Below are 26,411 nucleotides of genomic sequence, written 5' to 3'. Positions count from 1 at the left end.
CAGTCCGTTTGCCTGTTAGGCGGAGCATCCGTTGTTTTCAAACGCGGCAGGGCTCTGCGCAAAATAAGCGCTCAAGAAATGCCCTTGATAGTGACCGATGGATGGATAGGGTCACTTAATCTTCTCTATAGCTAAGAGCCAGGCTGGTGGAGGGAAAAACAACACAAAAAACAAAAAACGAGGCTATACAATAGCCTCGATGGCACCACGCGTACACCGTGTACCTGTACGTATTAAATGGTGGACAGAGCACGGGCCTGGGGGGTCGGAAGGTCATGGGTTCTAATTCTGGCTCCGCCGCTTGTCTGCTCCGCGGCCTTGGGCAGGTCGCTTCACTTCTCTGGGCCTCAGTGACCTCATCTGTAAAATGGGGATTTGAGTCCGTGAGCCCCACGTGGGACGGGGACCGTGTCCAACCCGATTTGCCTGTATCCACCCCGGCGCATAGTAGAGTGCCCGGCCCGTAGTAAGCGCTAAATACCGTTATTGTAAAAAGGGAAAAGGAAAGAAGCGCTAATTCTCGCCGCGTTTCGATCTGCCGCTGGAACGAAGGAAAAGCCAGATGGAAATTCTCCTTAGCCTTGGCAAAGTGGAGGAGCTCTTGCCTTGTTTTGTCCCGTTGTTCGAGTGGTCGCAGGGGCTCTATCCGTGTGACTTGAAACGACTTCTGGGTCTCTCTCCACTGTGGTAATGAGTTAAAATTTCTCAGATAGGGTGGCATTTCCACAGATTTCTTTCTGGCCGGCTGGGCCGAAAGATGCCTTCCCAGTTGTAGTTCAAAAAGCACTTGAAAACCCAGGACTCGGTGGGTAAATACATACCATTTAAAAAAAGAAAAGGTCGCCGGTTCCCTAATGTCGACTTCTCACTCTTTAACCTTCGCTCGGCAAGCTCCTCTCCCATTCCCGGAAAAAGTTGTTCCGGCCTAACCTTTCGAGAAAGTCTCTCGACCGGCTGTCAGAGAAGTCAGAGGAAAGATGACATTTTGTCCAATATGGGCTGAAGAAGTTGGCGAGTCGGGAGGTTGATAAGAAGAAAGGGAAATCAAATGTGGGTGGAGGTGAAAGAAAGAAGCTCTTAAGAAATAAGGGTGGTGGAACGAGTGATAATTCTGTCAGGAAAATCCAGAGGATCTAGCCAAGCTTTCGGGCCATTTAAAAGTTGTTACGGGAGCAAGTTATCTGTGTTTTCATTCTCATCGTTCCCCCCCCTTTTTTTTTTTATGCCATTTGTTAAACGCTACTGTGTGCCAGGCAGTGTAGTAAACGCTGGGGCAGATACAAGTTACTCAGGTTGGACGCGGCCCCTGTCCCACATGGGGCTCTCGGTCGTAATCCCCATTTTGCAGATGAGGTGACCGAGGCACAGAAAAGTGACTTGCCTGAGGTCACGCGGCGGACAAGTGGCCGAGGCCAGATTAGAACCCAGGTCCCTCTGATTCCCAGGCCTGTGCTCTATCCGCTAGGCCGCCCTGCTTCTCAGGACTTCTCATCAGTTGAATAGGACGCTCGTGATGGGCAGGGAAACACGCCTGCCAATTCTGCTGTATTCTCCAAGCCCCTGGAACAGTGTTCCGCGTAGAGTGAGCGCTCAGTAAATACCGCTGATTGACTGTCAGATGAAGAATCACTTCCCACAGTATATCTGAATCTACCCTTTGCCCCATTTTTGCCCCGCGCGCCAAAAGCGGTGTAGAGAAGCAGCGTGGCTCAGTGGAAAGAGCACAGGCTTTGGAGTCAGGGCTCATGAGTTCGAATCCCAGCTCTGCCACTTGTCGGCTGTGTGACTGTGGGCAAGTCACTTCACTTCTCTGGGCCTCAGTTCCCTCACCTGTAAAAGGGGGATTAAGACTGTGAGCCCCACGTGGGACAACCTGATTCCCCTATGTCCACCCCAGCGCTTAAAACAGTGCTCGGCACATAGTAAGTGCTTAACAAATACCAACATTATTATTATTATTATTAGACGTGATGTCTTTGGTTAGTCTAGACCGAACAGTTCTTAGGCTCACACTGGACTAATCTTTGTCCCAAACTCCGTGGCCCAAAGTGTGGCTTTTCCCGGGCCTTTGTGGGAAGCAGCTGCAAAATCTACCATGTGGAAATAAGATGTGAACACGTATTATACTTGGACCGATTCTCTTCTTGAACCCCAACTCTCTCTACACTATTCTTTAAGAAATCTGAACAGTGCTCTGCACATAGTAAGCGCTTACCAAATACCGACATGATCATGAAAAGGTTAAATAAAAGGGAAGTGTCCACTTAACTACCGGCTCTTAGGTGATTAGGGTAAAACAAAAACAAAAATTAATTGCTGTAGCAAAGGCACTTGATTGGGCAATGAAAAATGATGACAGACCTAAGTTTTCAGTGCAAGTCAGGTGATTTCAACTGGGGCCTTGTGTAGGAGGTGTGATCATTACAGCAGTAGTAGTTTTTCTTGTCACTGCTGAGTGGTTTTTTTTTTTTAAAATGATATTTTTGAAGCGCTCGCTACGTGTCACGCCCTGTCCCGAGCGCCGGGGTAGACGGGAGAAGAGAGGTCGGACACGGTCCCCGTCTTCTCGTTGAGTTTCCCGTGACCCGCCCCGTCACCGACCCTGATTGCCCTTCGCGGTTTAAGTCAGCTTCAACCCAGCGAGGGTTAGTTTCCTCATCTGTCAAATGGGGATTGAGACCGTGAGCCCCAGGCGGGACAGGGACCGCGGCCCGACCTGACGACCTCGAATCCACCCCGGCGCTTAAGACACCGCCTGGCACACAGTGAGCACTGAACCGATACCGTAAAAAATGGTATCTATTTCAATCGAACGGTGGTATTTACTGAACACTTCCCGGGTGGAGAGCACGGTACTAAACGCTCGGGGGAGCACGATGCGACGGAGACGGCAGGCACGTTCCCGGCCCACTTGGAGCTTAGAAGAGTTCCTGTGTAGAGAGCCCATTAGCGTCTACACCGGGGGCAAAAAGCAGGACCCACCCACAGAGAGATTTTAATGAAATAAGCAAGACGGGGACCCGGCCAGAGAAAAAAACAAGGATGTAGCACCCCTCAGAGTGAAGTCAATGAAGAACTCCATCCACTCTGCGTATGAACACAAGTGCTGAGGAACAATAATAATGATGAGGGTATTTGGTAAGCATTTACTATGTGCCAAGAACCGTACAGAGGGCTGGGGTAGATACCAGATCGTCAGGTCCCGCGTGAGGCTCACATTCTAAGTAGGCGGGGGAACGGGTTTCGAATGAGGGAAGAGGGAACCGAGAAGCCAAGTGACTTGCCCGGGGTCACGCGGCAGATAGGCGGCGGAGCCGGGATTAGGAGCCAGGTCCTCTTCAGTCCCTACCCTTTCTGCTAGGCCTCGCTGCTTCCCCAAGGATAAGGATATAAATACATAAGCGCTGTGGGCAGCCCTTGGCTCGATGTGATTTAGGAGCCTGGAAGCTAATCGCGGAAGGCTTTCTGGAGTAGGCGGGCTGCCACAAGGGCTCTGACGACGGGGAGAGCTGTGGCTTGGAGGATCCGGGGAGGGAGGGAAGTCGCGGGCAGGAGAATTGCCACGAGCAAGGGGTTGGAGGCGGGAGTGTCGAGGGCGAGGTGCGGTCAGGAGGTGAGCTCGGCAGCGTCGGTGGCTCTTTCCATTAAGCCACGCCGCTTCCCCGATTGATCTGTCCATCAGTCAACACCACTGATCGATGGATGGAACCCAAGAGGGGTCAGGCGGGGACTCGCCGATGAAAACGAGGACCGACGGCGCTGTCGGCGTCGGGAACAGCGTCGAAGGCGGTTGAGCGGTCAGAGGAGGTTAGGAAGGAATAGGGCCCATTGGATTCTGAGTAGGCCGTTAGTTATCTCAGAGAAGGGGATCGTGGTGGAGCGCTGAGGCGGACGATTCGGTCCGAACGGGAAAAGGAAGATTCTATTTGATCGATGAAGCCTTTGAGTTTGGGGTTGAGGATGGAGAGTGGGCGTATTGGGAGCTTCGGGAGAGCGTTAAAGGTTTGAAATAATTGCCGGCCTGGGAGTCGGTCAGTGAGAAATAGAAGGATTCCTGGGCAGAAGAAAGGGCTGAATTTTCTAGCGGGTCAGAGTAAATTTCAAATGACCAGGACTTTAGCATCTAGGATACAGGCGAGGTTGGTCGTGGGTGTGTTGGTGAGGGGGGGGGGCTCATGGTATTTAGGGGTGGGGCGACAGGGTAGGAGGTAGTGGATGGACGGAGTGGGAGAGGATGGTGACGGAAAGGTGTCCGGAGAGGATGAGGTCGGACACGGGCCCGTCCTCGGAGGTGGCTGAGGTGGTGTGGCACAGAAGCTCAAGATGATAACAACGATAATCGTAATAATCGTGGTATTTGTTAAGCGCTCAGTGTGGGCCAGGCGCTGTACAAAGCGCCGGGGTGGATACAAGCCCGTCGGGTTGGACACAGTCCCTGTCCGACCTGGGGCTCACGCTCTCAATCCCCACTCTACAGATGAGGTAACTGAGGCCCAGAGAAGTGAAGTGACTTGCCTAAAGTCACAAAGCAGACAAGTGGCGGAGACGGGACTAGAACCCGTGACCCTCCGACACCCAGGCCGAGGCTCCGGCCACTAGGCCACGCTGCTTCTCAGCTCTGAGACCGTGACCCTGGGACAGGAACCGCGTCCAACCTGATGATCTCGTGATCCGTTGGCAAGTACAGAAGGAGCAGAACGGCTTTAGTGTCGCGCCTTCAATCTATTATCAGATTCCAGTTTGCTGCTTTTTTTTTTTTATTATTCACCCCTGCAAGAGCCAGTCACTTTTTTTTAGGTCCACGAAACTCTTGCTTTTATTGTTTGAATTTTCACCTATTTAAAGAACGTTAGTGTGTTTTATTTTCCCATGGGGATTTTTTTTTTTTTTTTTTTTTTTTAAGAAGGAAGAGAAGAAAGTGGATGAAGTAAGGGGAGTCAAGCCACAGAATGAAACTGAGGACGCGAAAATAATACCATTCAAATAAGAGCCGAGTGCAGGGGCTAGATGATTCAGGATCATCGAGGTCGTTTCAGCTTTCCAAAGACGCAGATTATCATACCTTCTCCTATCGACTCTCCTTTGGGTTTAGGGGGATCTAATCATTAACATTCACCGGTAACCTAAAAAGCCATTTCTGGTAATCCGATAGTTTCGGTCTCCCCTATCGAACCTTTTTGTCAGTTAGGGCATCGGCTGTTTTGAATTTCCCCACCCCCTCCTTCCCCCCCCCGTCCACTGACGGAGGTGGTATTTTCAAGATGAGATGGCTAAAAGGCCGTGGAAACGGAGGAGATCTGGTTAACGTTCCAGGTGAGCCATTTGCTCTGGATTGATGATTCGTTCTTAGAAGAATAATCTAGAGTTGAATGTTAGGGAAATTCAGAGGACAGAGATATTCCTCCTTGGAGTTGTACTTTCAGGCCTTTTCACTCCTTGAAATGTAATCGAAACCTCTCGGCCAATGGTAATTAGATAGAAGAATGCTCCGGATGGGCACTATAAATACCTTTGCTAAGACTAGTAGCCAGAGCCATTAATACCTCGAGCGACTTCCCAGGTAAATAGATCGGTCAAGTCAGTCAGTCGTATTTATTGAGCGCCTCACAGCATGCAGAGCACTCTGCTTAGCGCTTCGGACGGTACCGTACAACAGTAAAACGGACACGTTCCCTGCCTACAACAATGAAAAATGAGGTGTATGATCAGAGGCAAAAATTTATCGCCTCAAATGAAATACAGAACATCGAACATACCTGCTCTCTATAGAAAATGTTTTCCCCTTTTCTTGCGCCTTTACCCTAACGTTAGTCATTTTAAAAAAAGGAGAATTAGCAGATTGAAACGATTTGTAATTGAAGCGTTCCTATCCTTAACCTAGATAGAAAATCCATTTGTTTGGAGATTGAAATTTCTCAGGATTGTACATTTCTCTCTCTCTCTTTAAAAATTTAACCTTTAATTAATTCTTCAACGTGCCTTTCGGAACATAGAACTGAGGACTTGTCCACAATCGGCCTTATTTTGATCCTTAAGTATTTCTTTTTTAAATATGAAAATGCAACCCAGGTTTGGTTATTGAAATTAATGAGGGAATTTCTCCTCTGCATATGCGCCCCCCCAAAACGTCAATTTCTTATCAAATTTATATACAATATTTTGAGTGTTTAATAAGAAATCTCTCTCAAATGTAATTTATGATAGTCTTTCAGATTTTTGTCAAATTTGGCAACCCTGAATTTTCACACCGACGCTTTGTATTTACAGTAAATTGAATCCTTTGTTGATTTAAATAGAAGCTTAGCCCCTGTAGCCCCTCCAAAGAGGTAAACTCGAGCCTTTCTATTTGAATTCATTTTATTTTGATCAACATTCAGCGGAAATCTAGGTCTTGGGATTAAAAAAAAAAAAAAGGGCATTAATCCACTGAATGATTTAGTCCCTCTCTGTCAAATCTAATAAGAGAGGGCACTGGTGACTTTAGACCTAGAGAATGTGAAAGGAACCAACTGTTCCACTGTATTTCTGGTTATTTAAAGGGAAACGATTTAGAATTTCATTCCTAGTAGACAACATTGCAGTTCCTAAGAATGTAATTAAAATACATTTTTCATCCTCCTTCGGCCACCTCAAAATCTGTCAGAAAGTGAAATAGCTCCAGAATCCAACTACGATTATGTTACCTATTTATCTGAGAGCCCCACACGGGACAGAGACTGGGTTCAACCCGAATGTCTTGGATCTATCCCAGTGCTTAGTACAGTGCCTGGCACATAGTAAGCGCTTAAATGCCATGAGGAAAATAATAATGATAATAATATTCATAATTCTGAAATAATTTCATCCTAATCTCTGTTTTTGCCAAGTAAATAAAACCCATTTTCTCCAAGTGCCACCAAGCCCCTTTGTTTCCCCATTTCGGTCTTAAATTTCAATTTAATCCAATCAGTTCAGTCAATTCGATCTCTCCCAGTGCTGTATTTAGGACAGTACAACAGCAGGAAAAGACAGGATCCCTGCCCTCAAGGAATTTGCGCTGTAATGGATTTGGAGTCAAGCGAGGCCTAATTATAAAAAGTCTTGGGGAGTGAAATGGTTGGAATCCTTCCCTATTCCTTTCTCAGGTGTTTTTTTTTTTTTTTAACCTAGTCCACAGGTGGAAACTACCTACTTAGCACTGCTTTGCCAGCTGTGACTCACGGAACAGGTGGAAGTTGTCAAAGCACCAATTCACCACCGCCCGAATTGAGCTTTTTTTGATTAGTTTTACAGGTTTAGGAAGTGCCCTGCGTAAGCATGGAGCAGCTTGGCCTAGTTGACAGAACACGGGCCCGCGAGTCAGAGGCCCGGGGTTCTAATCCCCCATCCATCTCTTGCCCAGAGTCTTGCGGCAGGCGAGTCACTTCACTTCTCTGTGGCTCAGTTTCCTCGTCCGTGAAATGGGTAGTCGACACCTCTGAGTCCTGGATGGGACAGGCCCTATGTTTGACTTGATGATCTCGTGCCTACCCCAGCTCTCAGTACAGCGCTTGGCACATAGGGCTTAGAAAATACTAGAGTTATTATTAAGCCGACCAGTTAGGAACCTCCGCGAGCGTCTGCGGGTAGCAGTGTGATCGAGAGCCGTCTTAGCGCCGTCCCGTCAATAACGTCGCTTAAATTCCTACAGCGTGGGTATCAGTCGACACCTTATCGTGGCAGGAGAGTCTGCGTACGGTGGTGAAGCTTAGAGCTAGGCCACATAGGGCTCTCCGGTCAAAGCCGAACCGTCAGAGTCTGATTCATCTGTGCCGGGCAGGAGCGGCAGGGGAAAGAATCCTGGGCGGTTCCGATCAAGTGATCAAAACCTTGAGCAAAGACAACGGCAGAGACTCGAGTTGTTGCTTGCACGGGAGGAGGCCACGGTCAACCACTTCCGGATCTTGACCGAGAAAACCCCATGGAGCCCGTTGTCCGGGAGGGATTTTCTCTATCTGTCGCCAAATTGTACGTTCCGAGCGCTTAGTACAGTGGTCTGCACACAGTAAGCGCTCGATAAATACGACTGAATGAATGCGCGTACCGGAAAGACTTCGTGGCAGAAGATGGTACCTTCCGAGGAGGGCGTGTCCACCGAGTCGCTACGGGGCGGGAGATGACTCGACGGCACTTGAAGAAAAAGACAGTGTGGGAAGCGCTGGTCTAAGCACTGGGAACCATAGACATGGACACGGATTTAAATGAACCTGACGTAGAAGGGGGTTTTTTAGTCTTTCGGGAGGGAAGGAAAAAGGGAAAGGACAAGCATTTTAAACGAATCAGAACACGAGAAAATGAGCGGAAAAAAATATTAGATCGGATAGTGTGTATTATTATTATTGTTATATTTGTATTAAGCGCTTACTGTGGGACGAGCTGGGATGGAGTCCAGTTAATCAGGTTGGATACAGTCTAACAAGTGCCACCATCGAAGCAGGAGGGAGATTGCCGCCTACTGAAGGAAGTCAGTAGGAAATGTTTTCTCCATATTAACTGGTCCAGATAATCTCTATCACTTAGGAGGATGAGGCTGGATGGGAATGTGATATTACAAGTCAGAGTAAGCAAAAAAATTAGTCTTCTGTATTTTTTTAATGGTATTTTTTTTTAAGTGCTTACTGTCTGCCAGGCAGTGTACAAAGCGTTGGAGTAGGGACAAGCTAATCAGGTTGAACCTAGACCGCGTCCCACATCAGGCTCACAGTCTTAAACCCCATTTTACAGAAGAGGTTGCTGAGGCAGGGAGAAGTGAAGTGACGCGCCCCAGGTCACGCAGCAGACAAACAGCAGACCTGGGATCGTCCCTTAAAAATACGTGTGAAGTCGGAGGGCAGGAGTTGATTATATATTTAATTTGGCAGTGAATGGAAGGAACAAAATGGCTAACTAGGTAAAGTCAAAAAGGGAAGAGATTAGCGATTAGATTAGATCAGATTTAGATATAAATTTGCCAGCACTGTTTACTTTTAAAATATTTGTTACAGGCATTTCCTCAATGTACACCAGCAACTTGAGCGGTCACAGTATGATAACAGAACATGGATTTGTGAGGCTTATGCCTGTCATATTTTAATAAATATTAACGTTTGGGCAAAATTGTTTGGGATGCAGAGGGATAATAAAAATTCCAGGGCTCTGAAAGACTCTTAGAGTCCTTCATCTGACATTTTATATGCTGCAAGGGCAGCTGCTTTGAGAAGTAACCTTAGCATTAGAGAAGCAGCGTGGCTCAAAGGAAAGAGTCCGGGCTTGGGAGGCAGAGTTCACGGGTTCGAATCCCAGCTCTGCCACTTGTCAGCTGTGTGACTGTGGGCAAGTCACAACTTCTCTGGGCCTCAGTTCCCTAATCTGTAAAATGGGGATTAACTGTGAGCCTCACGTGGGACAACCTGATTCCCCTGTGTCTACCCCAGCGCTTAGAACAGTGCTCTGCACATAGTAAGCACTTAAACACCAACGTTATTATTTGTGATAAAAAGTGGAGGCTTAAATATCAAGGAATACCATAATTATGAACTAGAAAGCAGGAGCCCGAGGAAAATTCCGGCTAGCTTTTCTTTGGGGAAGCAGCCATTTTGTTCCCTGTCAGCCATTACCGGAGGGCAACTCGGGATAAGGCTGGGGTAGATAACCTCAATTTCTTTGTGAATGAAAAGGTGATTCTGGAGACTGTAAAGCTCTTTAAAGCTAATTTGGTTGTATTGTACTCTCCCAACCGCTTCTACAGTGCTGTGCACCTGAAGTGTAGAAACCACCTCAATGCTATATAATAGCTTCTCTTTGATGATGATGATGGTAAATCCTATATCTCGAACTTGATAATCGATAGCTTTAGTTTGATGGTGATGGTAAATCTTATGTCTTGTGATAAACAGTAACCTTAGTTTGATTTTGGCGCTTAATTCTATCCCTGGAAATTGATAATAATAATAATAATAATAATATTGGTATTTGTTAAGGGCTTACTATGTGCAGAGCACCGTTCTAAGCGCTGGGGGAGATACGGGGTAATCAGGTCGTCCCACGTGAGGCTCGCAGTTAATCCCCATTTTCCAGATGAGGGAACTGGAGGCACAGAGGAAGTGAAGTGACTCGCCCACAGTCACACAGCTGACGAGTGGCAGAGTGGGCTCTTTCTACTGAGCCACGCTGCTTCGATAGCTTTAGTTTGATGAAAATGGTAAATCGTATTTCCTGAAGTTGATAAGCGATAGCTTTAGTTTGATTGATGATGATCAATCCTGTATCTTGAAGTTGATGATCGATAGCTTTAGTTTGGTGGGGACGGTAAATCCTATACCTTGGAGTTGATAATCGATGACTTTAGTTTGATGATGATGATAAACTCTGTATGTCGAAGAAGGAAGTTTAAAATCCCAGAAGTGTGAAGAGTCACTGCTAAGAGTTTGACCTAATTAGAACTGCTGATAATTTTAATTGCAGGGCTTTATCCTAAGGGTTAGATCTTGAACAGAAGCAGCAGCTCTGTCAAAATAAAGGGAGCTGGAATAGATTGAGGGGAAAAAAACATCTCTCCTCTTTTTAAAGGATAGTACATTTGTCATCCCTGGCATAAGAAAACTAAAATAATCCAATATAAGATAGTGTTATATCGAGTGGAAGGACAAGAGGGAGTTTGTAATCAGGGACTCAAAAGAGTAAAGTAGCTTTTTTAAGGTCTGGTGCCATAGGGAAGAAGAGCAGTAGGGTCCGGTGGAAGGCCACAGTCCTGGGAGTCAGAAGACCTGGGTTCTAATTCTGCCTCCGCCACGAGCCTGCTGTGTGACCTTGGGCGATTCACTTCTAGACTGTAGAGTAGAATCACTTCCAGACTGTAAGCTCATTGTGGGCAGGGAATATGTCTGTTTATTGCCGTATTGTGCTCTCCTCAGCACTTAGTACAGGGCTCTGCACACAGTAAGTGCTCAATAAATATGATCAAATGAGTGAACTTCTCTGCCTCAGTTACCTCATCCGTAAAACTGGGACTTAATACCTGTTCTTCCTCCTCCTTAGACTGAGCTCCTACTGAGCTGTGTGGGACAGCGTCTGTGTCGGTCCTGATTATTGTATCTTCCCCAGCTCTTACAATAGTGCTTGACCCATACTAAGCTCTTAACAATTATCATCATCATCATCATTATGTAATTGGACCCACTCTCCTCAGTGAGAGGCTATGGACCGTCTTTGTTTTTTGTCTTAATACCCCTCTAATTTCCCCATTGTATTATTCTGTAATTCCTCATTTGATGCTTAGAAATCCAGTCGTTAACTGAAGTGGCTAATCAAAATGGACCAGTTGGGAAAACTAAAATTAAAAGCCTTACTACGCAGATTTGACACATACCACTCAGTGCTTATAAAAGAACCATGCCAGAGGTACATTTAACTTATTAGGACGTGGGGGAAAGAAATCTTGGTGTCATGCCCCTTTTCTATAATCAACAACAATAATCCTAGTATTGGAATGTTGAAATCTTCTCAAGATAGCTTCAAGCAGTGGCATTTGAGTGGTTACTGTGTGCAGAGCACTGTACTAAGCACCGGTTGGTAGGCACATTGCCTGCTCACAAGGAGCTTGCAATCTGGAGGAGGAGACTGGAAGGAAAGATCACAGAAACCCTAACTCTAGACCGTAAACTCACTGTGGGCAGGGCTCTGTATATTTTACTCTCCCAAGCGTTTAATACAGTACTCTGCACAGGGTAAGCGCACAATAAATACGATCGACTGATTGGCCATAATGTATTTCAGCGGCTGTCTCTCCACTGTGTCGTAAACTCTTAGGGAAGATATCGCGTCTACTAATTCTAAGGTACTCTACCAAGCGCTTATCACAGCACACTGCCCATAGGCGCTCAGTAAATCCTATTGTTGGACTGGTTGAACTCAACCCATTAGTTGAAGTGTTGTCTCGCCTTAAGATAGGTTTCTCTGAAGTGCAAAGCGAAGCGGTTGAATCTAAGATAAGGGGATTTCAGGTAACTCTTTTTTTTCATATTTCTCTGGCAACGCTGCTATTTAGCTCGGAGGCACTTTTGTCAGTGAAGTTGGTAAATTTATTGCTGCGTGACACGAACAGAAAACTCTTTATACTGTACTCTATAAGGCTCGGCATTACAGAAACAGAACAAAAGCTGTCTCATTTTTCATTAAACAGCATAACGAAACAAGTGATAAATTCCCTCCCTCTCCATATCTGATGGTCCACCGTGGTCCCCACCTTAAGAATGCTCATAATTGTTATTATTAATGCTCCTAAAATCACATTTCCTCCAAGAGGCCTTCCCAGACTAAGCCTTTCGCTTCCCCTCCCCTACCTCTCTCCCCTCGGTCGGTGAATGCAGTTGGCTGTGTACCACGAAATAGTTTGACGCTCCCCCAAGGTCCACAACAACCTGTTCTCCCCTCCTACTCAGGCTGTGAGCCCCATGGGGGACGGGGACTATGTCCAACGTGATTCATTTGTATCTACCCCGCTGCTTAGCACAGTGCTCGACACATAGTAATCTCTTAAAAATACCATTATTGTTGTTATTAATAAGGAGAACGATTCCTAATAATCATCACTGTGGCATTTGGTAAGCACTTACTATGTGCCAGGCACCGTTCTGAGCGCCGGTGTGGGTACGAGCAAATCGGGTTGGACACAGACCCCGTCCCACGTGGGGCTCACGGTCTTAATCCCCGTTTTACAGGTGAGGGAAGTGAGGAATAGAGAAGCGACGTGACTCGCCCACGGTGACCCAGCAGACAAGTGGCGGAACTAGGATTAGAACCTCTGTTTCCCGGGCCCGTGCTTTACCCATTAGGCCTCGCGGCTTTTCTAAGTAAATATTTTTCTAACTCTGTTTTTTCCCCCCTGTCCCTCATCTATTTTCATCTGTCTCCCCCTGTAGTCCAAAAGCCCCTGTGGGCAAGGATGACATCTAGCAAATCTGTTGTATTGTTCTTCTCCAAGGTCTTAGTACTGTGCTCTGCATACAGTAAGCCCTCAGTACGCACCATCAGTTGATGGCTGTGGCATTAATCGGGTCTTATGTGTACCGTATGGGATTTTTGTCGGCAGATTCCTCACTCGCACATGTTCTTCCGTAGTGCTAATGGTTATGTTGGCTTGGAAGGAGTTCACATCAATCCACCAGTGGTATTTATTGAGCGCTTACTGTGGACAGAGCACTGTATTCAGTACTTGGGAGAGGACAGTACAACAGAGAAGCAGTGTGGCTCGATGGAAAGCTCACGGGCCTGGGAGTCAGAGGACGTGGATTCTAATATCTGCCTCTGCCACTCGTCTGCTGTGTGATCTAGGGCAAGTCACTTGACTTCTCTGGGCCTCTGCTCCCTCATCTGCAAAATGGGTGATTCGAAACCTCAACTCCCTCCTACCCAGAGTGTGAATCCCGTGTGGAACCTGATCATCTTGTATCTACCCCGGTGCTTAGCACGTAGTAAGCATTTAACAAATATCACAATTATTGTCACGGCTAGTATTATTATTACAATTATCATCATCAGTATTGGTAGACGCACAGCCCTACCCTCCACGAGCTTAGGGTCAGGAGGAGGAGTCTTCCAGACATGAAGTCTCTTCTCTTCCCTTTCATATGTACTGAAAAGAATTTGCTTCAAGTTAAGGATTAGAGTTTTAGAGTTTAGATTTAAAATGCAGGTCAGAAACTAAGATATGTCGGATAAGCATTCTTTCAGATGCAGAGTAGACCAGGATATACCTGTCAAACTACATTTATGACAGCATACTTTGTGAATGAATTTTAAGTTAATGAGCCACTTCTTTTACCACCGGCAGCAGGAACAATGTATTACGTTCCTAGATTATATCAATGTGGAAATGTTGCTAGCGTGCCCGGTTGAAATTAAGATGACTCCTTCTTGAAACCTATATATGATGTGGAAGTGACAAGCTCAGGTCCAACTTTTAGGCGAGGCAGTCGATCAAACCGTGCAGAACACTGTACTAAGCGCTTGGGAGTGTACAGTACGGAGGTGGTAGACACGATCCCTGCCCACAAGGAGCTTACCGCCTAGAAGGGAAACAGCCATGGCAACCCTTCCTAACAGAGCCCACGTTTGTTGGCAACAGGGATTTGCTGAATATGGAACAGTCGCACCCTCCTTGGGGAGAACAAAATGCCACCCAAACCATCATTTATCAGCGGTAAAAAGCCCACATTTACATTTTTGCACCTTGATATTTTCTATGAAACGACAAAATGCAAGCAGCTATGTAAGTGAACGCTCCGAGTGGAATGCCCACAGTGTAATTTTCAGTGATATTTTCCCCGACAGAAATATACTTAATGGGGCCGTCTTGTGTGACCTGTATTCAATCCAACCGGGGAAATCGAATCAAGAATGTTCATGATAGAAATTATTGCAGTGGTGGAATTTGGTCATGAAAGTCCCCAGAGCCCCATGTGAGACGTGGAGTAGGTCCAACCCGATCATCCTCTGTCTCCTCCAGTGGTTAGTACAGTTCCTGACATATAGTAAGCGTTTTAACAAATGCCATAAAAAAAAAACCAGAGTTGAATTCTTAAAAAACACTGACAGGTGTTCCTGAATCTATAGATTTTCTTACTTGTGTGTGGGTGTTGGTGTGTGTGGTGTGTGTGTGTGTTTGTGTGAGAATGTCATCTCTCCTACTCTTTGTCCATTTACTTGTGACCGTTCATTCAGTCGTATTTTTTGAGTGCTTACTGTGTGCCGAGAATTGTATTAAGAGCTTGGAAAGTACAATTGGGCAACAGATAGAAACAATCCCCACGCTTTCTGTCTTCTTCCCCCTAAATGTGTCTCTTGGTAAGCTGTTCCTTTGCCACTTTGTGCAGCAGGGATAACTCACAGTGAACTAGAGCTTTGTTAACCACATTCGTAACACCTACTTTCTTAAGGTCAAAAGCTGTTACCCTTTGGAGGCCATATGGGCAATTCGAAATTTAAATTTGTTAAGGGATTTCTCAGGAAGGGAGACAGGGAAGGATCGGAGTGTCTGTCACCCAACCTTTGTTGAAATTGTGCCATATATAAGATTGTACTGCATAATGATGTTGTAAATGGAAACAGCACGGGCCTGGGAGCCAGCAGGACCTGGGCTCTAATCCTGGCTACTCTTGTCTGCTGAGTGGCCTTGGGCAAGTCTTTTAACTTCTCTGTGCCTCAGTAACCTCAACTGTAAAATGGGGATGAAGACTGTGAGCCCCGCGTGGGACAGGGACTGTGTCCAACCTGATTAGCTTGTGTCTACCCCAGCGTTTAGAACGGTGCCTGACACAAGCGCTTAACAAATACCATTAAAAAAAAAATGAATGGGATTCTCCACTTGGTCCTTGTTTCCATGAATAGTTTGATCATTGACTTGAGCCTTCCCTTAATATTTTATTTTTCTCGTGTCTTACCTCTTTGAGCTATTCTTCCACTGGGTATCTTTGTCCTTCTCCTAGAGTCTTCCTGTTTGTAAAAAAAAGTTGCTGTGGAAACTAATTTCTTGTATTGCTGAAAACTAACACATCCCCTGTGCTTCTGCACTTCATTTTCTATGCACATTGAATGAGGAAAATATGGACAGCTTTGTTAGATCCTTTAAGGAAAAAAATATATTTGCAATGAACTTTGGGATTAATTAGAATGTTAAGTCCAGAGATGGGAGATTTTTTTTTTCTTTAAATGTCAGGCTAATATGACAAATGCCAAAATTTAGCTGAAAAGTGTCAGGAAATGGCCACCAAAAAAGCACCCACAGGATGTCTTCCCATTCATTTGGAGATCTATGAAATTATAAGTGTCTCAAAGGCAAGGATCAGTCTTTTACTTTTTTTCTTTGTTTCCCAAGAAACTAGTTCAGTGCCGTGCACTCGGTAGGTGTTAAATACTGGTAATGGTATATAATGGCTTTGACCCTTTTTTCTCCGTAGTTTAAAATTCTCTCAGCTGTAATGTTCACTCTGAGGCCAAATGCTCTCATGAAAATCGATTCAGAACTGATTCTCCTATTTTTAAGAGCACCAGGGAGAGGCAGGGGTGTCCCTCTTTAGAGTTGCTTATTTATTTATTTATTAAATGGTGTTTAAGCGCTTACTATGTACCGGGCACTGTACTAAGCAATGGGTTAGGTACGAGGTTGTCAGGATGGACAGAGTCCCTGTTCAGCATGAGGCTCACAGTCGTAATCCCCATTTCACAGATGAGGTAACTGAGGCCCAGAGAAGTGAAGTGACTTGCCCAGGGCCACCCAGCGGACAAGTGGCGGAGGAGGAATTAGAACCCGGGTCTTTCCGACTCCCAGGCCTGGGCTCTATCCATTGGGCCTTACTGTCAGCAAACTCTGACTCCCTCAAACTTATAACCTTCCCACAGAGGGCCTATTTCCTAACCTTTCCCTTATGTACTTCAATTGCAGAGACCGGAAGCTTAAGCCATCATAAAAAGATCTATTTCTAAAGTTAAACTAGTTTGCTTGATTTATCACTGAAGCAAGTGGACTATATGAAAGCTACCTACTAAACCGTCTAATGAGCTTAATAGCTCAAGGGCCTAACGATTCATTTAACTCCTCGAAGTTAAAGGTTTTTAAGCTTTTTATAAGTAACCCGCTTCTTGTTCTGTTCTTTCCCCAGACAAGCGTGTTGAGAATTGGCCTCTGATGCAGTCTCCGCTCCCTACCCTCACGATAAGCACCCTCTATCTCCTCTTCGTTTGGCTCGGTCCAAAATGGATGAAGAATAAAGAACCTTTCCAGATGCGATTGGTGCTGATTTTATACAATTTTGGCATGGTTTTGCTTAACCTTTTTATTTTCAAAGAGGTGAGTCTTTTGAAGCCTCCACAAGCCCCCTAATGAACAGAAAATTTTCACCCGTCAAATCAAAGTCCGTCCGACCGTATCGTCACCCCCAATTCCAACTCTCTCAGCTCTTTTCAAGTCCATCAGTCAATGGGATGTGTCGAGGGCTCGTTACGTGCAGAGCACTGTTCCAAATTCTTGACTTTCTCGTCTGGATCCCAGCCTCTGCCAAGCTATAGGAAACCCCTTTCTCCCCTGGCCTCTTCGCCCTTCACACCTTTTCCTCGGCCGTCTCCACCTCTTCTGAGGTTGCAAGAGCCTTGGGGTGGGGAGGAGCAGGAGCGATACAACCTTTCTTCTGACCACCCCCCCACCCCATCCCCAATAATCCCCTGGGTAATGAAAAACCACTGTTACTGATGTCTAGTCTCTATTTAATAACAGTAATAACAACTGTGTTATTTATTGAGTGCTTACTGTTTGCCAAAGCATCATGCTGAGGGCTGGGTTAGATTCAGCATAATCAGGTCCCACATGGGGCTCACAGTAAGTAGGAGGGAGAACATATGATAGATTCCCATTTATAACCTCCCTGTGGGCAGGGAATGTGTCTATTTTATATTGTATTCTCCCGAGCACTTAGTACAGTGCTCTGCCCACAGTGAGTACTCAATAAATACATCTGACTGACCGATGAGGGAACAGAGGCAAAGAGAAGTTATGTGATTTGCCCAAGGTCACACAGCTGCTAAGTGGCAGAGCCAGGATTAGCCATGGCCTCTGACTCCAGGTCTGTGCTTTTTTTTACTAGGCTTTTCTACATCTTGCATAAGAGAGTGAGAAGTTGCTTTAACACTGGACTAATACGTGAATTTTTTTTAGGTCAGACGAAGTGATTTAGAGGTGGAGGTGTTTCTTCGCTTTTCTGAGTTTTCCATAGGGCACTGGTGGGAGCGAAAATAGCCCTTAAAAACATTATTGTATCGCTATTACCTTTTGGAATTTTACAGTACAAAAAGTAAAAACACCCTATCCAAACAGTTAAATGAAAGTTGTTCAGTGTAAGTCACTTTTAAGGGATGCTGATCATCCCAGAATCACACGGTAGCAATTACGATATCGCATTTTAGGCAGGAAACAAAATGACAGAGAGGGAGGCAAGCTAGCGAAGGAGCTGTTGTCTTAAAACGGATGGAGCCCTGAAACTTCCCCAGATCCGTACCCCATAACCCGAAAGCAGTGCAGGACGAGCCGCCGCTACCATGGACCAAAAGATAAAATTGCGGACCTGATCCCGGAAATTAGATCTTGAAATTCCAAACAACTGGGCACCCTTCAATTCAATCATTGTCATATTTATTGAGCGCTTACTGTGTGCAGAACACTGTACTAAGTGCTTGGGAAAGTACACTATGACAATATAAAGGCGCATTCCCTGCCCACAATGAGTTTACAGTTTAGAGAGGGAGACAAATATCGATATAAATAAAAGACAGATAGGTACATAAGTGCTGTGGGGCTGGGAGGGGGGGATGAATAAAGGGAGCAAGTCGGGGTGATGCAGAAGGCAGTGGGAGAAGAGAGGACGGTGGGGCTTTGGGAAGGCCTCTTGGAGGGGATTTGACTAAAATAAGGTTCTGAAGTGGGGGGAGAGTAATTGTCTGTCGAAAGATTGCACTTGGCTAATCGGACAAAGTTTTGTATTCTGCGGTCTTAACCTGTCATTTAATTTGATCCAAATGTAAACTAGTTATCCATTTTCCTCCTCATTTTTTATGGCATCTGTTAAGTGCTTACTCTGTGACAGGCACTATACTAAGCGCTGGGGTAGATACGTGCTAGATCTGTAGATACGGAACTTAGAACAGTGTTTGGCACATAATAAGCACTTAACCAATACCCTAAAAAGAAAAAAAATGAAAAGAAAAAAGGAAAAAAATCATATTTGTTAAAGCATCTTCTGTGAATAGAGCCCTAGATGAGGCTCTTGAGGAAACTTCAGAAGAAGAATGAAGCCACCACTGCCTTGGAGAGGCTCATGTGAAAGACAGTAGATATCATTTCATGATTATACAAGTTAAAGTGTATAAAGACTAAATGTCCCTAATAAACAGTGGTGGCAACAGGATTCTGTAACTAATAAACAGATCACAGGGGTATAGAAGGGTCCTTCTTCTGTGATTTAGGATGTTGGTAGCTGTATTAATGTCTATCTCCCCCTCTAGACCGTAAGCTCATTTTGGGCAGGAAATGTGTTTGTTTATTGTTGTGCTCTCCCAAGTGCTTAGTAAAGTGCTCTGCACGCAGTAGGCGCTCAATAAATACGATTGAGGCTTTGCTTTTTACCATAACACCTAAATATTAATAGGAGAGTAAATACGCATATAAATACTACTTTTCAAAGGCTGCTCGTTTATCTCTGTCACACATTTCCTCTAATCCTCTGCTTTTCATTTTTACAGCTATTCCTAGGATCATATGCTGCAGGATACAGTTACATTTGTCAGAGCGTGGATTATTCAAATAACGTTCACGAAGTCAGGGTAGGTATCTTTTAAAGTACTATTGTTCCATACCAAAAGGCTTTCATTTGTGGTCACTTATCCTCGTGGAACATGTTTTAATAGACTGGGGTTCTACCAGAAGGTTTCGTCACCAATCCAGAGCGGTGGCAAGGTGTTGAGTTCCATTTTCACTGCTCGTCTTTTTGTTTTCTCTATTCAAAAGACTTTCCTGGTGCATTGGTGTACCCAGTCAAAAAATAGGAAGTCTAGTTTGAGCACTGTCAGGGAGAAGAATTATATTTTCGGCCACACCTACTCACGGCTAGGATATCACTCCGTTTCCAGATCTGGTCCTTGGGGGAAATGGAAATCCGCTGTGGCATTGGAGCGAAGTGAGAGGAAATCCCAGTACATATCTTCAAAGTCTTTTAATATATGTGCGTGAACTTCTTTGGGAGTCAATGCAACCCACATACGTTCATATATAATCTCCCTTTCTTTGAAGGTGAGGAATCAATTAATGGTCTTGATTACTTACTGTGTGCAGAACTCTGTACTGAGTCCTCGAGAGAACCTGATAGAGTTAGGTGACATGATCCCTGCTGTCATAACAGCTTACTATCTTGTGGAATGAATGTAGTGTCACACCCACGTCATCACGATTACATATGGTTTTAGTCTCAAAACTGTGCCTGTATAAATTAAAGGACTCCCATTTCTTCATTTTAACCTTTTCCTCTTGCGTAAGATTTTTGCACAGGCCATTGTTTGCTGAAGATTAATTAGGATTTTGCATTTTATTTGCCAGATACTCCCCTCAGTCGTTTTAATTTAGATTCACAACCAAAATTACACCTACAGATGGGCCGGAGATCAGCCCAGAGCATCCAACACAGGTATTCCGTACTCTAGGAACTTCAGTCAGTGAGATACTCACTCACTGTATCACTGACTCACTGAGAAACGTCAGCAACGTGCTGAAAAACAACCTGACGAAACAGGTGGTTGACATCCATTAATAGTGGGGGCCCTTAGCCAGAACCCCAGCATCACAGAGCTAGATGCTGAGTCAGAAAGGAAATATCCCTGACTCTGATGCCAGACCCTTTCAAGACAACCAGATTAAATAAAAGGTATTTAATAGAGAAAATCCCCAACATTGAATAAAGCGTACCTGACTCGGAGGCTGGTAGTCCAATGTGGAGAAGGTGTTTACTCTGCCGGATTGCTTGCTTGCTTCCTTCTTGTACCTTACCTCCTTTCTTGTAGCTTGAAATTCTCCTCACGTGGTCCCTGTGGTCCAGAACTGACTGTCCTTTCTCCCAAATTTGTGATTTGCTTGGCTAGGCAATTGGATTATTATTTACCTGAAGAAAAGTTTGTCAGCTTCTCACAAGCCCAACAAACACAAGACTAAATATTTTTGAAATACAGTTTGTTTGGGCAACACAGCTCCGGGGAGGCAATGAAAAGAACAACCCTATTTTTACTTCTAACACGATGTTTCTGTCCTGTTCATCGTAAGCAAACTGGGGTATTTTGCCCAAACAGGGAAGCAGCTACCTCTTGCTTTATAATGGCTCCGTGCTAATCAGGAAGCCAATCAGCTGCAACTGTGTTGCTACCTGACTTTCAGCTCAATAAAGGGAGATTGGTAATTAGCTGGTTGAATTTGGTTTGTATTCACCTGGAAAATCTTGGGTGGGACTTCCTGATCCATTGCTTATGGACATCAGGAAGATTAATGTAATAGTTTGCCAGAGCCTTTGTTTATAAATATAAATATAAGGTATTAGCATGATCGTTAGTAAGATGTTATGAACGTTGTGAGACCACAGGAGGCCTTCCTTCCCAACCCCTTCGAAACAGATCACACAAGAGAGGAATTGAACCCACTGGGGTAGATGCAAGATAATCACGTCCCAAGCAGGTCTCCCGATCTAAATAAGACAGAGAGAGCAGAGAGTCAATCCTCCTTTTGCAGAGGAGGAAACTGAGGGGCAGAGGAGTAAAGTGACTTACCCAAGGTCACATAGCAGGTTTGTGGTGGCGTCACGATTAGGCCCCAGGTGGTTGTGACCCCCAGACCCGTGCTGTCTCCACTAGGCCTCACTGTCAAACTTGAAAGCAAGAAATGTTCGCCTTCTGACCCCTTCGGAAACTTGCTGAGGGTGGGGAGACCTTTCCTCGTCGATAAAATCTGTTGGTTTCCCCTAATGATCGGACCATAATGAGCTAAGCCAACAGACCGGGGGGCTCAGTCTCTTTCAACCTGGGTTCGAATCTTCATTCCACCACTTGCCTGCCGTGTGACCTGGGGGAGATCTCTTAACTTCTCTGTGCCTTATTACCTCATCTCTAACACAGATGACTCTGTCCAACCTGATTACTTTGTATCCACCCCAGCGCTTTGTTCAGTGTGTGGCGTAGTAAGCATTTAACAAATTCCATAAAAAGCAAAACAGAAAATAAAACAAAATCTAAAAGCTGCATTGGACAAGTGAATATGCCAATTTAAGTGGATAGCTATAGTGATCCACTGGAGCTAATGTACATACCTTTATTCTCAATTTATTCCTTGTTATTTATCTTTACTCTCTGTCTTCCCTGTAAAACTGTAAATTTGCTGAAGGAAGGGATTTGGTACACTAACTCTATTGTAATCTCCAAGCGTTTTACTACAGTCCTCTGCGCAGAGTAAGCACCCAATAAATAATATCGATTGATTGAGGGATAATAATGCCTTGCAGAGAATGAGGTTTTAATTTTTTTAGTGGAATTTATTTCTTTTTGTGTCATTTTTTAACGTTTATGAACGTTTATAAACAAATTTTGCTTTGGTAGGTCTAAGGGGTGTTCAAAGCCAGTTCTTCTGCCAAATTGATTGTGAGTGGGAAATGTGTCTCCCAACTCTCTTTTACCGTTCTCTCCCAAGCGCCTGGTACAGTGTCCTGCACACAGTAAACGCTCCGTAAATGCCACTCATCGACTGATGTTCGTTAGGGACAAACGTACCTGGAAATATAGCTTAAAATGGCTGACTACTCTCCCAGTTTCAATGCGATGGTTCAGGTGTGTGACTTACATTCAAGCTGTGTCAGATGAACACATTGTCACCCATAAATGTCCCAGTAAAAGCACTAGTACTCCCAAATTACTCAAAGTGCTTTAACACTAAAAGCATTACAGTGAGATCGTTCCGATAAATTGTCATGAATAATTCAGTTGCAACATGTGGAGTGGGTTATTTTGGCATAATTATGTCTCATTTACTAGCTTCAATATCAGATCTTTGACTCAGAGAAGTGACTCTGTGTATCATCCGCGCAGCTGTGCCCTGTGATACAATATTATTTTGCACTTAGTTCCTTCAAAGAAAAATCCCAAAGCGATATACAAAGAAGCCTTAGAAGTTCATCCTTACACAGATGAATTGGCACAAGGTAGTTGTAGAGAGAAGGATAGGTCTACTACTATTCCTGGACTTTACCCACTTAGAACATTTACTGCACAATAGTAAAGGCCCAGTGGAAAGACCAAAAGACGGGGAATCAGTTGGCCTGAGTTCTGATCTCCCGCTTCACTACTACGAGCCTGCTGAGAGACCTTGGTCAAGTCAATTAACTTCTCCCTGCCTCATTTCTTCATCTGTAAAGGAGGATTGAATCCCTGTTCTTCCTCCCCCTTAGGCTGTAGGATAGGGACAATCTTGTATTTACCCCAGCACTTAGCACAATGCTAGGCCTATAACAAGCACTTAAATATAACGACTGCATTATATCATATATTATTATATACCATTATCATTAATAATAACATTAATAAAATTGGACTCACCAGTCAGCAGTGAGAGGCAGCCCGATTCGCTGCCTCTAATGAGGGGAGATGATTTATGTGTCTACTCATTAGACAAGGGGAACATAAATCCCAGAATATGTCAGAAGAGGAGTTTGCTAGAGGTTTGGTGAGAGCAGGTTCAGAAAGGGCTTTCATTATTTTCCCAGAGGAGAATAGATCGGATTGAGAAGAATATAGCTATAGTCTAAGGAATAATTAAAATAGTTTAACAAACTCCTTGTCGACAACGTTCAGAAGTGAGCCTCAACGGCAGTAAATGAACCTGAACCAGGAGTTGGAGTGCATTTTTCTCGAGTTATATTCTGTTGGTTTTTAATGAGTAGAGAATAAAGTACAGATTTTTAATTATTACAGTAAGGACATTGAAGAGCTAGTCGAAGAGCCTGAGGGGAAAGAAATCGTTTGTATTTTGGACAGAGAGAAAATGATTTCTGTATTAAAAAAAAAAAAAATTAAATCTATCTTTTGGCATTCTTCCCTGACTTTACAAAGCTTTCACATGAAGAACTCAAGCTCTTAATGCGAAACAGTAGGTTTGGTACGTTCACGGATCTTAAAGTACCTTTTATAACCGAGCTTGTACTACGTGGAGGTCACCTCACGCTAGCCCTTCGTCTTAGAGTGTAATGTAATCTTTCAGTACCATCTGGTGTCTTAATAGGTTTTAAGTAGCAGGCCGGGAAAAAGACTGCTATCGATATAAGAAGGATTACATCCTTACCTTAGGAAATACTGTATTTATATGCCACGGCTCCGTCGCTTGTCCGGTTGAAGTATATTGTCTTTCAGGTTCCACAACAATTTCAGGAAAACTATTATTACTGAGAGTTCAAACTACAGCGAGTTTGAGATGATGCATTTTATATCAACTTTTTACAAGCAAAGCCCCGATAGCGTGACGAGGGTCATGAATACTGAATCTTGTATTCAAACAGTTGAACTAAGATTTGCTCTCTGAATCACTGGCAAATGAGGAAGTCAGAAATTCTTCTTTGTGACTGCAATATTTTCCTGATTAAGAACAGGGAGTCGGAAGGAACTGGGTTCTAATCCTGGCTCTCCCACATGTCTGCTGTGTGACTTCAGGCAAGTCACTTCACTACTCTGGACCTCAGTTACCTCATCTGTAAAACGGGGATTAAGAGTATGAGCCCCATGTGGGACCGGGACGGTATCCAACCTGATCAACCTGTATCTACCCCAGGGCTTAGACTAGTGCTTGGCACACAGTGTCTAACAAGTACTATTATTGTTATCACTACTATCAGTATGATGCTGAAACGGGCTTACGTTAAAGCAGAGAAGATCTGAGTTGGAAACTGGGCGGAGCATCATGACTCCCAGGGGATGTTGGGACAATTCCCGGAGGAAAGACGAGACAACCGGCAGGCAGGCTGGGGTGATGTGTTGTTCACTCACCTGCACGGAGGCAGGAGGCTGGACCACATGGCCGCTCACAGACTCTTCCCAACCCCAGGACGCCTTGATTCTAGGTCGCTGGTTAGCATCTCCCTCCTAAGCGTGATTGCCTTCTTGTTTTACAGATAGCCGCTGCTCTCTGGTGGTACTTCGTGTCTAAAGGAATTGAATATTTCGACACGGTCTTCTTCATCCTGAGAAAGAAAAACAACCAGGTCTCTTTCCTCCATGTGTACCACCACTGCACCATGTTTACATTGTGGTGGATTGGTATTAAGTGGGTGGCAGGGGGACAAGGTGAGCCATCGTATATTATTTTCGGTTGAATATTTTTCCAAGGGCGTGTATGTTGAGAGGATACAGTCAAAAGGCGTGAATCGGTTTCTTCAGGTAATAATCGTCAGTTGCCACTTTAGTGCTTCCATACCACCCGATCGCTTAAGTTATCACAACCTTATCACAGGTACATATATCACACACCCTGTTGCTTAAGCACACACGTACGTATCCGCTTTAACTTCTTCCTCACTGTGGGCAGGGGATGCATCTATCAACTCTGTCGTATCGTACTCTCCCAAGCGCTTGGAACAGTGCTCTGCACACAGTAAGGGCTCGATAAATGCCTCCGTTGATGATGTTGTAACTTGCCGTGTCTGCCCGTGACGAGAGTGTAAACTTCTCGAGGACAGGGCTCATAAAGAGGAAGGAGAACTTAGAGGAAGGCAGAGCGGTAAATTTTTCTGGGAAGGGATAAAAGAGAGAGCAGTAGGGTGTTGCAGGAAAAGAGAACAGATAGGTCGTCTTTGCTAAAATAAAACAGAGGTCTGGCAACAAGATAAGAAACTAGCCTGCAAACACACTGTGTGCCTTTCCCATACCTACTAGCTCTGCTCCTTCTGAGAGTGAACTTTGGACTGCAGATGAGCGGTGAGACAGGTAAAGAAATCCGCTTCAATCCGAAGCCAGGCCGGGTTAGCCGCTCCCAAATCGGCCAACCTCGAGGAGGCTGTTTGCCACTCAGCACTGGGGAAGATGCGGTACGATCAACTTGGACACGACCCCTGTCCCTTGTGGGGCTCACAGTCCAAGTGGGAGAAAGGACAGTTATTTTATCCCCGTTTTTCAGTTGAGGAAGTGGAGGCACAGAGAGGCTGCATGACTTGCCCAGACTCACACGGCAGAAGAGTGGCAGAGCGGGGATTAGGCCTCGTGGGCTCTAATTGCCACCCCTGGGGACCGGAATCAGTAAAGTTCGCCATGAATAATAACAATTAGGATATTTGTTAAATACCATGTGCCGACGCCGTTCTAAGCACCGAATGATTGACTTGTTTGGTAACAAAACCCAAGAACATTGTCGGATCCCTATGCCCTGAATATCCTGATTGGTCCTAACAGCTTGATGGTTCCAATTAATCAGTCAGTGGAATTTCTGGAGCATTTCGCATTTGCAGAGCACTGTGCTCAGCGTTCAGGAGAGTACAGTCCAAGGGAGTCAGTAGACACATCCCCTGTGCACTAGGAGGGAATATATGCTGCCGCAGATAGAGCGCGACTAAAATACTTATTCATTCAGTCACACTTATTGAGCACGATACTAAGCGCTTGGGAGAGTGCACTGTAACAATTAACAGACACATTTCCTGCCCACAATGAGTTTATGTCTGGGGAGCGGGGAGACCGGCATTAATAGAAATAAATAAATGACAGATATGTGCGTAAGTGCCGAGGGGCCGGGAGGGGGGATGAATAAAGGGAGCAAGTCAGGACGATGCAGATGGGAGTGGGAGAAGAGGAAAGAGGGGGCG

The 26,411-nt window shown here is 45.0% G+C and overlaps 1 protein-coding gene across 1 annotated transcript in view; it reads left to right on the top strand.

Moving 5' to 3' along the window:
* ELOVL4 (ELOVL fatty acid elongase 4) overlaps positions 1 to 26,411 on the top strand; it is a 38,253-nt gene that overhangs the window by 5,929 nt on the left and 5,913 nt on the right. The window contains exons 2-4 of the mRNA XM_029047102.2: positions 16,656 to 16,843; positions 19,285 to 19,365; positions 24,729 to 24,900. Of these exons, the coding sequence (XP_028902935.1) occupies positions 16,656 to 16,843; positions 19,285 to 19,365; positions 24,729 to 24,900 (441 nt within the window). The remainder of the gene's footprint in view (positions 1 to 16,655; positions 16,844 to 19,284; positions 19,366 to 24,728; positions 24,901 to 26,411) is intronic.

The sequence above is a fragment of the Ornithorhynchus anatinus genome, chromosome 19, assembly GCF_004115215.2.
Source record: "Ornithorhynchus anatinus isolate Pmale09 chromosome 19, mOrnAna1.pri.v4, whole genome shotgun sequence".
NCBI classification, from domain to species: Eukaryota; Metazoa; Chordata; class Mammalia; order Monotremata; family Ornithorhynchidae; genus Ornithorhynchus; species Ornithorhynchus anatinus.
The sequence above is the reverse complement of the archived record's forward strand: the minus strand, read 5'-3'. Positions and strand labels throughout refer to the sequence as shown.